This window comes from Tricharina praecox (assembly GCF_024521635.1).
Source record: "Tricharina praecox strain CBS 144465 chromosome Unknown BZA05scaffold_3, whole genome shotgun sequence".
Classification (NCBI taxonomy): domain Eukaryota; kingdom Fungi; phylum Ascomycota; class Pezizomycetes; order Pezizales; family Pyronemataceae; genus Tricharina; species Tricharina praecox.
In genome coordinates this window covers 39,448-50,896 of record NW_026250405.1, presented here as the reverse complement: position 1 = coordinate 50,896, position 11,449 = coordinate 39,448, and the positions used below count along the sequence as shown (strand labels likewise).

Here is an 11,449-nt window from a genome sequence, read left to right as displayed (position 1 = left end):
CGTACATCATAATCTTCGGACGGGTCGGTGACCTTTCTTCGTTTCCGCTCTATAGTAATCTTCTTTGAGCCCGCTGTCGCGTATTCTTTATTTTCTAAATCACCATCACCATCTCATAACGGCCGCGCTATGCCAGTCGATACTCCCCTCACTTGTCCGCAGAGTGGACGCACGGGCTTAGGTTCCTGTTCCGTCTCACACGCTGGAAATTCCGCTCGCACAAGAACGGGGCCGAGAGGATGTGCGTTCTCTGGATTCCAGATGGAGGCACAGGGCATGCTGTATAATGTTAGTCACCTCAGCTCCCTATCATGAAGACACACTAACAATCTCTTTCAGTCACCCCAAGGACCCGATGCAGCCGCGCAGCTACACGCTCAGGAACAGAAGACAATGGTGGAGATGTTGATCCCCACCGCACCCACAAAGGAAGCCGTAAAAGGCCTCCGAAACGCCGACGGCCTGTGCCCCTCAGACCACGACATCCTGGCCGCTGCCCTGGGGGCACCTGCTCGGCGTGTGCTGATGAGGGCGGACGCTCTCGGTCCAAAGACGGGATACCGTGACGGCTATCTGACGAGCAAGTGGGGCTTTTGCCCACCGGATCCCAGCGCTTCTCCGATCGCTCTTGCTGCTTGCCCGGGGCGTATGTGGTCGGATCTGTGTGGACGCATGCCCGGGCTCGTTGGAAGAGGAAAGATTCGAGAGGCTATCCTGGACCTTCCCACGGTGATGGGAACGGAAGACGTTATCCCGAACCAGGCCTTATGGGCCGCGACGATCTGCTTGGGTATTCTAGCATCGGTATATCGATACGAGGAGAGGAACGACGGTCATGAGGGAATAGCAACCATCGGCAGTGCCGCAATAGCATCTCAAAGTGCCATAATGCAGGAGGACGAGTGCGAGGAGGAGTTGAAAGGAATTCCCAGGAATATAGCGATCCCCTTTCGGACACTGTGCACAAGGATGGGACGGCCTCTACCGCATCTGACGCAATACGACGTTTCCATTTACAACTACAAAATCAAAGATCACACCAGCGTATATCCTTACGTCGCCCGAGCGGAAAATATGGACCTGAGATGGCCAGTCTTCCAGGATCGGGCCGAGGCGATGTTCCTCTTGTGTATGGCGGAAGTGCATGGGTGCTTCACCGATGGTGTGGAGATTGTTACGAGGTGTCAAGAGATGGTGATGGAGAGGTTTGTGCTTCACAATCTTCAACTGAGATGGTATTCTAACGATGATGGTGACAGAGACAACGAAGGCCTATTGGTTGAGTTGGTGAAACTGAAGGGCATCATCGACCAACTCGGATACGTCTTCCATAAAATTAGTGTTAATCCCGGGAGTGGAGAGCTATATGCAAATCCCGTAGAGTGGGGCCAAAGGTCCGACTCCAACCCTACTCCTAGTCCATACATGGTTTTGATGAGATTCTCACGAACGGCTGTAGATACGCAAAGTTCAGCGCGCCATTATCCAAGAGAGTGCCAGCGCTCTCGGGGCTCGCTCTTCCTCTCTTTCAGCTTATGGATGCGTTTCTCGGCCGAACAAAGTACGACACCTTCCTTGGCCTGGAAGCACTGCATCTGAGGGCGTGGTTGCCTCTCAACCACCGCGCCTTTATTGCTTCCTTCGAGCAGTATTACCAGGTCCCGAAGTATGTGGCATCTACAGGTGACAAGCGTCTGATCGGTGTGATGGACGGGATCGTGGAGTCCTACGCTGGCGAACGCGGTTTCATGGGAACCCATAGATGTATGTGCTCATGGGGGGTTCCAGGCGAGTGAAAGCAACTGATACCTGATTCAGATAAAGTTTATGGGTTCCTTGAAGTGGTAGCAAAGACCGGCAGGACTGAAACTAACGGTAATGCCGGTGGCCAAGATACCGAAGGCCGTCCTTGGGAAGAAGTCCACCGAACTCTTTCGGAATCGATGATCGAGCGGCTGGACCCATTCCGCAGTTCGATATCGTTGAAGCCCCATGAGATGAGGGGCTGCTTTGAAGAGTGCCGGTTTAGAGCGACTATTGCCCGCCGCGACTCCATCGACAGAGATCCGGACCGTTCGACTGGACAAGTGACGATCGATTTGAGAAATACCGGCATGACATTTTGCCCTGGCGACAGACTAGCCATCATGCCGCTAAACCCGTGGAGAGAAGTTGCAAAGTTGGCGCAAGTTTTGGGTGCGACCGACCGTCTTGATGAGATTATTTCGCTGGAGATGGCGGATGACTGGAAGCGGTTCTCGACGCATGTGTCGGATGTCACGCGGGATCCAAAGACCGGGGAGTTCAGTTTGAGAGACATCTTGCGTCGCGGACATCTGTCTCCATTGACAAAGGAGCTTGTACTAGCTGTGAGTGTCATACTTTTCCTACCAGAAAATAGAGATGCTAACAGAGGAGCACAGATACATGTGATGCTCCGCGCTTCCTCCTACGCGCTATTAGAAGTTCTATCTGCCGAGGCATGGCCTGTGAGTGGCTCGCTCGGAGATTTGCTTCTCGTTGCACGATCAGACGTATCTTCCACCCTTTGGGATCAGGCCTTCCCCAGTGACCTGGCATGGCTCCCCAAACTGGTTCACGTAGAAGTCCCGAGAACATACAGCATCTCTAGCCATTCATCCGAGCTCCTACCAAGCTTTATCAACCTAACAGTATCCCGGGTGGAGCACAAGCTGTGCTCCCTACTTGCTTTCGATGGAAGTAAAGATATAGTCCGGTCCGGTGTCAGCAGTGGCTTCTTGAATCCACATCCAGATGAAGAGGAGGACGAGGTCAAGGGGGGGTTCAAGGCCGTCAAGGGCATTGAGGCAGAAACGGTAGCGCACGCTTCCACTCTCGATGTTTGATGCATTCTGACTCTTTTCAGGTCTTGATTGGAATATCTCGTCCCCTCAACTTCCAGCTTCCTATCTCTCCCGCCGCTCCCGTCGCCATGTTTGCCGGCGGCTCAGGTATCGCTCCTTTCCGGGGATTCTGGCAGGCAAGATTCGCCAGCGGCGCCGTGGGGAGGAACATCCTCTTTCTCGCTGTTCAATCTCGCAAGAAGTTCGTGTACGAGGAGGAACTCCGTGAACACGTGCGATACGACGGCCTCGAGCTACACACATCGTTCTCTCGGGACACGAAAGGTCTCGTTTACGACCAAAGCACACAGGACCTAGTTGAGAGAGAGACGGAGCCACGATACCTGGACGCCGCCATCATCGAGAAGAGAAATCTCATCTGTGATCTTGTCATGTCGACGAAGCAGGGCGGGCTAGGTGGCTACCTCTTCATCTGTGGCTCGGTCTCCGTCTACGAAACGGTCATGAGTGGGATAACGAAAGCGATGTATCAAACGAGGGGGGTTACGCAGAAGTCGGCCGAGGCACTCTTGGCTACTGCTTTCGCCGAGCGCAGGTTCATGCTGGATATCTTCATGGCCCCAAGGGCAATGTCGTTTAAAGAGCCCATCATCCCGATTTCCACGCTCTCTCGTTTCACGGGCCACAGAGAGGGATCAAGGATGTGGACCGGAGTACACGGCGCTGTCTACGACGTGACCGAATTCCTTCCAATCCATCCCGGAGGCTCGATGATCGTCGCCGGCAGCGCAGGGCTCGATGCATCCAAAACTTTCGATGATCTAGCCCACACCACCAATCCAGAGGTCACAAGTCTGCTTTCGAAATATTTTGTTGGTCACCTCGCTGCGAAACCAAATTTCCACTCGCCAGAATTGGGTGTGCTGTATGATGGCTGGCTGGGCTATCTCCGAACGTGTGTAGAGAGCTTGACGACGCTTTCCTTCGAGGTCAAAGCCATTATGGCGGATGCAAACATCTGGTTCTCGGGTGGAATGCTGAATATGGGCGGTGTTCGGAAGTTCTACCAGTTCCAGTCCCGACTGATGCAAGACGGTTTCACGACTCTGTTCGGATCGAAGTAAGTCCCGCCCATGCTGATCCAAAACTCTCCATACTGATCAATACCAGACTGCAAGAGCTCTACGTCAAACTTTCCTTCACGCTCGTCTCCGCGCACAACTCCGATTCTCGCCTGCCAGACGTAATGGGCATTGTCGCTCGTGCCCAGTCTTCGGCAGCATCCACCACTGCCCAACGAGAGATCGCCCAAGTGGGCGAATATGTATGCGACAGCTCCACGGCGCAGTCCTTCGAGCGGGGCATAATACAGTACGCCCAGGCCGTCACCGAACTCGACGTCCGCTTCCTCGAGCAAGTACGTGAGGAAATCTGCACTGGCATGGACGGCTTCGATCTGGTCATGTCTCTGAAGGGGGGAGCGGCATCCGAGAAACAGCGTCTGTTCAAACTCGCCGCCTTCCTAGTCTCCCTCCTCGAACGCATCGCGGAGCGTCTGGACACATACTTCGTCGAGCTCTCGGCGCAGTCGCTCTACCATCCCGAACTCGAACACAACCCGGCGCGCGCCCGGTGGCGTCTGGTTCGCCGGAGGATACAGGACGGAAGCTTCTTCTTGTACACGCAGGACCTGACCCTTGACTCAGAGCACTTTGATGCGTTCCCAACCAAGCCACTCTCCATCCAGAAGGTCCCACGCGGGAGACAGCGAGAGAGCATTTCATTCGACCGAGTCATCTCCCAAGCCAACGCCATGGTCCAACAACAACAAAGCCCACACGTTCCATCTCGCTCCCCGCGACTCCACTCTCCATCCGCGCCCAGGAGACTAGCAGACTCGCACACCCTCCGAGCCTTCGACACCGGCCGCGGTGCCAGCAGCTACGAAAAACACCTCGACCGCAAAGCGGTAAACCGGGTGAGCACGTTCCTCTCCGGGAACCTCAAGGCGATCCGGCGGCTCAGCCGCGTGGATCTCACGAGCCTCGAGCACGCCATGGGCCGTCCCAGTGCAAGGGAAAGGGAAAGAGAAAGAGAAAGCGATCGGGAGGAGCGGTCGGGGAGCCGGGCTCCCACACCCGTGCAAGTGGAGCGGAGGACCCATCTCCGCGACGAGAGTCGCGGCCGACGCGCGCACTCCCGCGAGCGCAGAGTGGAGGATCTTTCAAGGAGTGCTAGCAGTGCGTCCTCAGGGTCTGGGGAGTCGCGGGGGTCGGCGCTGCCCGGGAGTCCGAGGGACTCGCTCAAGGTCCCGCTGAGAAGGGTCGGCACTGGTGGGTCCGCCAGGAGGATGGACAGCTTCAGTGTTTCTGGGAGAAGCGACGGCGCCGCCGCCGCCGAGAGTGTAGCCCGCGCGTTGGAGGGATTGAGGGTTAGAGGCTAGCTATGTAGACGGTGTTTTGCTTGCGGGAATTGGACTGTTTTGCTCCCATTACTTGGCCGAACGTGATACATACGGCCTTCCGTTGTAATACCCCATCTGACATACCCAGTGCCATAAACACATGACCATATTTCCCCCGTTTTGCGGCCTAGACAGGCTCTACCTAGCCGCAAAGCTAGTCTTCCGATCCTATGGGACAACGAATCTTCGGTCTGTGAGGGATTCCGAGAACTCTTATCGTCCAATATTTGTCAGCACCAGAGTGCAGACAGAACTCTAGGCGACCATGCCGCAGCATCACCCGCCATTGTCGGCGAAACTGGAATTCATCATGTGCCCGCGAGTGAGAGCCCATGAGGGGTTGTGGTTCAGGTTTAGCGTGATGGGGGAAGTGTGGTTACATGTTCATAAGATCTCGACCGTGGACGTTTTCCCTTCTCTATTCATACGGTCACACGATTTCGATCTCTCAGTAGGTATGCGGAGTTCCATCTACTTCCGACCCCTTCGTCGGTTGCCAGCGTTGCATAATATTGTACAATCAAACAAGTCATCTAGACCGCTCTCAATCACCGCCAAAACTTTATTCCATGTACTATAGATTGTAGTATATCCCCTGCGCCTACAGTATCAAATAACTCGCGCTCAAAAAACTCGGGCCAGTCCAGATACCGATCCAGAATAGTACATTTCCCAGCGTCTTCCGATCCCTCATGAGCCGGGTCCTACTCAGACTCACCAGCGGCAGCTGGAACATCTGCGCGAGCAGCAGGTAACCCCTTAGCTTGCCAAAGATGCACCACATGACGAGTTCGTGCACGGCCGCCGAGATCAGGAACGTGATCAAAGTCGCCGTCTCCCGCGATATCTGGAACGTTGAGATGCTGCTGTGGTAGACGTGCCGTAATAGGAAGTTGTGCACCGGCTTGTTCCAGTCCCGCGCGAAGGCGTCCCAGGTTGTGGCGTTCCTGTGGAGGTTAGGGAGGTTTGCAGGAAGAGGGAGGAGGAGACGTACCACCAGTCGGAGGCGAAGCCGCGGTCGGCGAACCGCGTGAGCTCCCCCAGCAGGTTGAGGATTAGCTCCCAGATTAGGTACCAGACACAGAGGTATTCACCCTGTCGTCGTTGGTTAGTGTCTGCGGATTACCCACTTGGGTGGGTAAGTAAGTACTCACCATGAATGGAAACACCAACTTCAGCAGGATCCACGGAAACTCCGCAAGCCTTGCGGAGAGCGGGAGGGAACGCAGCGAATGGCAATGGATGACAACGGGGTACATAAAGTGCTGCGACACGACGATCATGATTCCCAGGACACCGAAGGTAGCCGCCGTCTTCTCGGCGACATATGACCAGTTGATTGAGCGCGTACGTGGGTACGCGAGCTCGTAGACTAGTGTGGGGAAGTGGATATATTCGAGGTAGTTCGAGAAAGTGAGGTTCTCCGGGTAGGTGACCCGTGGAGAGTTTGTAGCTTCTAGGGAGAGCTCGGCATCGCACGCCTCGATCTCGGCACGTACGAGTGAGGCAAACCGGCTGGCCTGCCGAGGATCGAGCTCATCGGGGAACTGCGAGATGTCTAGCAGGCCGACCGAGGAGCGCCGGCGGTCCCGGAGCGAGTCTACGCCCAGGAAATCCGCGCCAGTCGTGGTTGCCCCCGCGTCCTCGAGATGTGCGAGCTTGTCTTCGAGGACCTTGCGCCGCTTCGAGACCTCGCTCAGATAGCCGTTGTAGAAACTGTATGAATGCTGCTTCATCAAGATGACGATGCAGTGCAGTACCAGGAAGACGGTTTGGATCCACGGCCACTCTCGGTAGAGCGTGTACGAGACGATCAGGTAGAGGTACGCGGCTTCCCATAGCGCCTGGAGTATCCACCCCGACTTATTCCAGGAGATGACGCCACTCATCACGGCACGCTGTAGCGGCACGTTCCAGAAGGTACTGCCGTAGAACATTATCGCATCGGCGAACAGGCAGTCAAAGAGGTGCGTCGGCTGGAACATAATCGACAGAATGTCAACATCGAATATCCGGCCAGTAATTCTATAATTCTCCGCCGCAGTCTTGATCATGAACAGAGCCACGCCCAACCTAGCCCATGCCATTAGCCATTGCAAACCACCCCGCTCCGCAAAGGGCGCCTCACCATATGAGCACATAAAACCCATGAAACGGACTTTTCGCGCTCTCGGGATTCATCGAATCAAACATAGTAAACCGTTCCACGAACACCAGATCTCCAAACCTCCTCCTCCTTCGCCTTCCCCCATCCTTCTCGTCCTTCCTCCCCCAGACCCGTTCCCTCGCCCCAGCCGCCAGGAGCTCCCGTATCTCATCGTCAATCTTGAGCACATACCGGCGGCCGGTCTCTCCCTTCTCGGCGGGGATCCTCTCAAGCGAGACCAGCAGTCCGTCGGCCGCACTCTTCCGCCGAGGATCGCTCAGCGAGCCCGCGTCGTTGCCCGCGAGCCCGGGGAAGCTGCTGCGCCGGTCCGCGCGCGCGGGTAGTCGGTGGTCGTCGAATTCGTGGTCCGACTCGGGCCGGGAATCTGGCGGCGTCTCGACGGCGGAGGAGTCATCCCCGTGGGCTGCGGTGGCGGTGGCGTTGAAGATTATCGGCCGGAATATCGAAGCGTGCTCGAGGTGGCCGACGAGGTTGGCGTTGGACAGGGACGAGGACGTGGACGAGGAGGACGAGGACGAGGACGTGCGTGAGGACGCGTCGAAGGTTCGAGGCGGCGGGGGATCGGAATGCTCCATCGCGACTCTGCAGGCTAATGCTAAAGAGCCTCACTAATCGCTACCGTACCGTATGCACTGCCGGCCCAGGAGTGCCCCGCTTCCTCTGTGCTGCAACTGGAGGATCAAGTACCGTATGTACCTACAAGGACTCGAGAAGGAGCTGAAGTCTCGAACGAATCTTGTGTGGATGTCCGTAGTGAAATCTGCCAAAGCTACAACTGGTGACGCAAAACGGTCGCGGGCGGGTTTTATAGGCCCATATGTAATCGAATCCAGATCGATCCGCGATCCCTCCCTCCCGAGCACAGTCACCCCTCCTCCGTATCGGGGGTGTTTTTGCAGATTGTTTTCCTCCCCTCACCTCACCTGGCAGGGCGGAGACGCGCTCATCCGAGCCCGAATTCGCTCCGGATCCCGCTGATAAACACACATCTCGATCTTTTCCTCTCGGTAACTGTTCTGCCCGCCGACAGAGGACAGAGATTTCGATACGTCAGACCCAGCAGCAGCAGCAATAATGCTCCGGGCCAATCAAGTCAGGCCATGCGATTACATACGGTACCGTACTGTACATACCACAGGCTCCTCGAACAGTCGAACTTCGAAGAAGAGGGGCAGAAAAAGCTCCATCGTATCAGCAACAAGCTGCTCGCTCTTCACTTTGGAAACCCTTTCTTCCGTTCCTTCCTTCGCAGTCCTGCACGACGGCGTCACCGGGCAGGGATCTACATGTAGGAGCCCCCGCACTTCGGAGTTGCGCTGCAACGATATCTCCGGCGTCCGCCTCCCGGCTTCGGGTTCGCACGAAAAGTAGGGACTGGCTCATTTGTCAGCACAGTCGCACGTTTAGTAAGCCGAGGCCGCTGCTGTTATGAGTGATTGGCTATGCATGCTCAATGGCCATATTCCCGGCAGACGTATGTAGGGTATCGAACGTGAGATTCAATTGTTTCATTCATTCACTCATACATGCGCCGCTCTATGTATACGTCCCTTCCCCGCCCCCATTGATGCTGCGCACTCCTACAGCCGGGCACTTGCCTTTACAAGCCCTAGCCCGTCGCCTTCCTAGCCGTCCAGGTGGAACTGGAACCACTCGAGCGCCATCTCGAACGCCTTCTCCTTCGCCCGCTTCTCCCAGCGCTTGGACATATCGCCGCGGACGGAAAAGCCGTGCTCGACGCCGCCGAAAAGGTTGATCTGGTACGTCGCTCCCATCTCCTTCAGTTTCGCCTCCGTCTCGTGGCGCAGCTCAGTCGTGAAGATGGAATCGGTTTCTAGAGTCATCAGCCTCGTGATACCTACCCAGTGGGGGGACGGGGCGGGGACAAACCAGCAGCGGCAATCGCAAGCGGGCCCTTAATCTCGGCGAGCTCCTCGAGGGAGACAAAGCTCGGGTGGGCGACATATCCCGCCTGCACCTCATTCGCGAGCAATCTAATGACATACTTCGCGCCGAAGCAGTAGCCAACAGCGACGATCTTCTGCGGCTTCAGCTCGCTCTTGATTCCCTCCAGGACTTGGAGGACGATCGGCTCTACTTGCGGGAGCATGTGGTTCTGCACCCACCCGGGCAGCGTCAGGTCCGCAGGAACCCGCGCGGACGCGTCCATCAGCCATGGATCGCCCCGGAAGAGGTCCGGCATCACCACGTGGTAGCCGTGAGCTGCGTACCCGTCCGCCAAAAGCTGCGCGTTGATGAAGCCGTGCCCGATGATGTCCGTGAGGAAGTAGAGGACCTTGGAGGTGGAGCCCGAGGGGGACGGACTGATGTAGGATTCGACTGAGGACACTGCGTCAGCGGAGCCACCAGCAGTGGGAGGGGCGAGATGGTTAGTTACCGCCGGCAAAGGTGGTGATCTTTCCCTTGGGGGTGCCATCGTGGATGTGACCCTCGCCACAGCACTTTCCTGGAGGGTTGGAGGCCATTGTGTTGTGTTGTTGTTTGCGTGTGTGGGGGGGGAGTGTCTAAGTGCTTACTTTCCGGTAGACAATGCTGAGGTGGGATGGGATGGTGGCAGCGACTGGCGGAGTACATAGGCTTTTTATCTATCCCTTCCCCGCATTGTGCACTAGACATACATACGGTAGATAGGCAGCAATTACCTACCTACCTCAGACCTGACCTGACCCAAGCATCTATCCGCGAAGTCGAACCGTCGATCTCCCCCCTCGCCGACTATAGATTGATAGATTGTGCCTACATGGCCCTGGCCCTAGCCTGCAGGTCGTCATGCCGTTCAGGCCGTCCTTTCAGGCCGTCCAGACCGTTCGGTCACACAGCGACAATGATCAGCATCAGCATCAGCATCAACTCGTATGTATGCATTTACAAAGCATAGCAACCACTGCTCGCGCGCCTGTGTAACGGTCTCTAGTCTCCAGTGTCCAGTATCCACTCTTCGTCAGTATCCACTCTTCGTCTTTCGCAGCAGCCTCTCTTCTACTCATCCGTGATGAAAAGGAAGCTGGGGGAGAGGTGGAGAAAGCACTCGCCCGAGACACAAGCTTCCCTAACTACTTTCAAGAGAAGTTTCCAAGAGAAGTGGGGTAGGTACCGTACTGGCGTCGTCTGGACGACTTCCGTATTATCCGCGCAAGTTCGTATGTAAGCGCCACGGCCGGATGCGGACTAGACGCCGGTGGTGCGGGTCGAGGATCGGATCATCGGATCTTTATAAGTAGAAAGACGGTCAACGACTCAACGGCCTGCCTCCTTGAGGATTGAGGCTCGAGGCTTGAGGCTTGACGACGTTCGGTGTTTACATGTGTGTACCTAAGGGCCTGTTCGGCTGCCCGCTGCCAGCTGCATGTATTTTCGAACCTGGGGTTTCTGACGAGTTGAAGGTTACCAAAGCTGCAGCTGCAAACTCTCTGCAAACTCTCATCTCCCTCGTTGACCCTTTCGGCAAACTAGATTTTCAACAGCACGCCGCACTTTTTATGTGTTGTGGCTCAGTCGATAATAGGCAGTTTCTCGAGTTGTGAGCTTGGGGTGGTCACTGGTGTGTCGAACGCTCACCTAGGTCATCCATCGCCCGGAAACTGAGGGTTTCAACTTTCAAACTGCATCTCGATTTTGGGCGGTGGATTCAAAATGCAGCTAACATTCGAACAGGCCCTAAGTATGCTATGTAGATGCATACACGGGTTCTTCACCCATGGGCCATAGCCCATCGACGGCAGTCTATGTAGCATAGGTATGATATTACCGTGGTGAGACAGGCAGACAGACAGACAGACAGCCTACAGGTCCGCTCGTCATACCGCAGCTCTGATACTTACAGTCTTACTGTACTGTAGACATAGATAGCACAACGCTCCCGCACATCCCATCTTATCAATTATCACGTCCCTCTCCCAGGGCTAACTTCCGATGATGTAGCTACCATACTCCCGACTCCTCTCTATGTAAGCCCTCTCGCTCGATCCGATC

At 55.9% G+C, this 11,449-nt stretch overlaps 3 protein-coding genes across 3 annotated transcripts; 1 reads left to right on the top strand and 2 right to left on the bottom strand.

Annotated features, from left to right (window-relative positions):
- BZA05DRAFT_347871 (uncharacterized protein) lies at positions 1 to 5,258 on the top strand (the record flags this gene model as incomplete). The annotated part of the gene is made up of 8 exons (XM_051481220.1): positions 1 to 288; positions 340 to 1,205; positions 1,260 to 1,394; positions 1,460 to 1,764; positions 1,825 to 2,369; positions 2,424 to 2,837; positions 2,888 to 3,945; positions 3,996 to 5,258. Coding segments are annotated over exons 1-8 (4,743 nt in total), but the record flags the coding sequence as incomplete, so codon positions are not given.
- Positions 5,259 to 5,883: 625 nt separating this feature from the next.
- Positions 5,884 to 8,280, bottom strand: BZA05DRAFT_158473 (MBOAT, membrane-bound O-acyltransferase family-domain-containing protein). Its single transcript, XM_051479067.1, has 4 exons — positions 7,418 to 8,280; positions 6,444 to 7,362; positions 6,284 to 6,384; positions 5,884 to 6,236 (listed from the first exon to the last, which is right to left on the bottom strand). The coding sequence occupies exons 1-4, from the start codon at positions 8,029 to 8,031 to the stop codon at positions 5,891 to 5,893; spliced, it is 1,980 nt and encodes a 659-aa protein (XP_051342777.1). The 5' UTR covers positions 8,032 to 8,280; the 3' UTR covers positions 5,884 to 5,890.
- An 801-nt stretch (positions 8,281 to 9,081) lies between these two features.
- Positions 9,082 to 9,942, bottom strand: BZA05DRAFT_441448 (Alpha/Beta hydrolase protein; the record flags this gene model as incomplete). The annotated part of the gene is made up of 3 exons (XM_051486662.1): positions 9,082 to 9,290; positions 9,347 to 9,796; positions 9,855 to 9,942. 3 exons carry the CDS (start codon positions 9,940 to 9,942, stop codon positions 9,082 to 9,084), a joined length of 747 nt encoding a protein of 248 aa, XP_051342776.1.
- Positions 9,943 to 11,449: the final 1,507 nt, after the last annotated feature.

Excerpts from the sequence above, each read along its gene's own strand:
- BZA05DRAFT_158473 (XM_051479067.1), bottom strand. The coding sequence starts at position 8,031 with ATGGAGCATTCCGATCCCCCGCCGCCTCGAACCTTCGACGCGTCCTCA. Across the intron at positions 7,363-7,417 it reads GGGTTTTATGTGCTCATATG|GTTGGGCGTGGCTCTGTTCA; the intron begins GTGAGGCGCCCT and ends GGCATGGGCTAG. Across the intron at positions 6,237-6,283 it reads GGCTTCGCCTCCGACTGGTG|GAACGCCACAACCTGGGACG; the intron begins GTACGTCTCCTC and ends TAACCTCCACAG.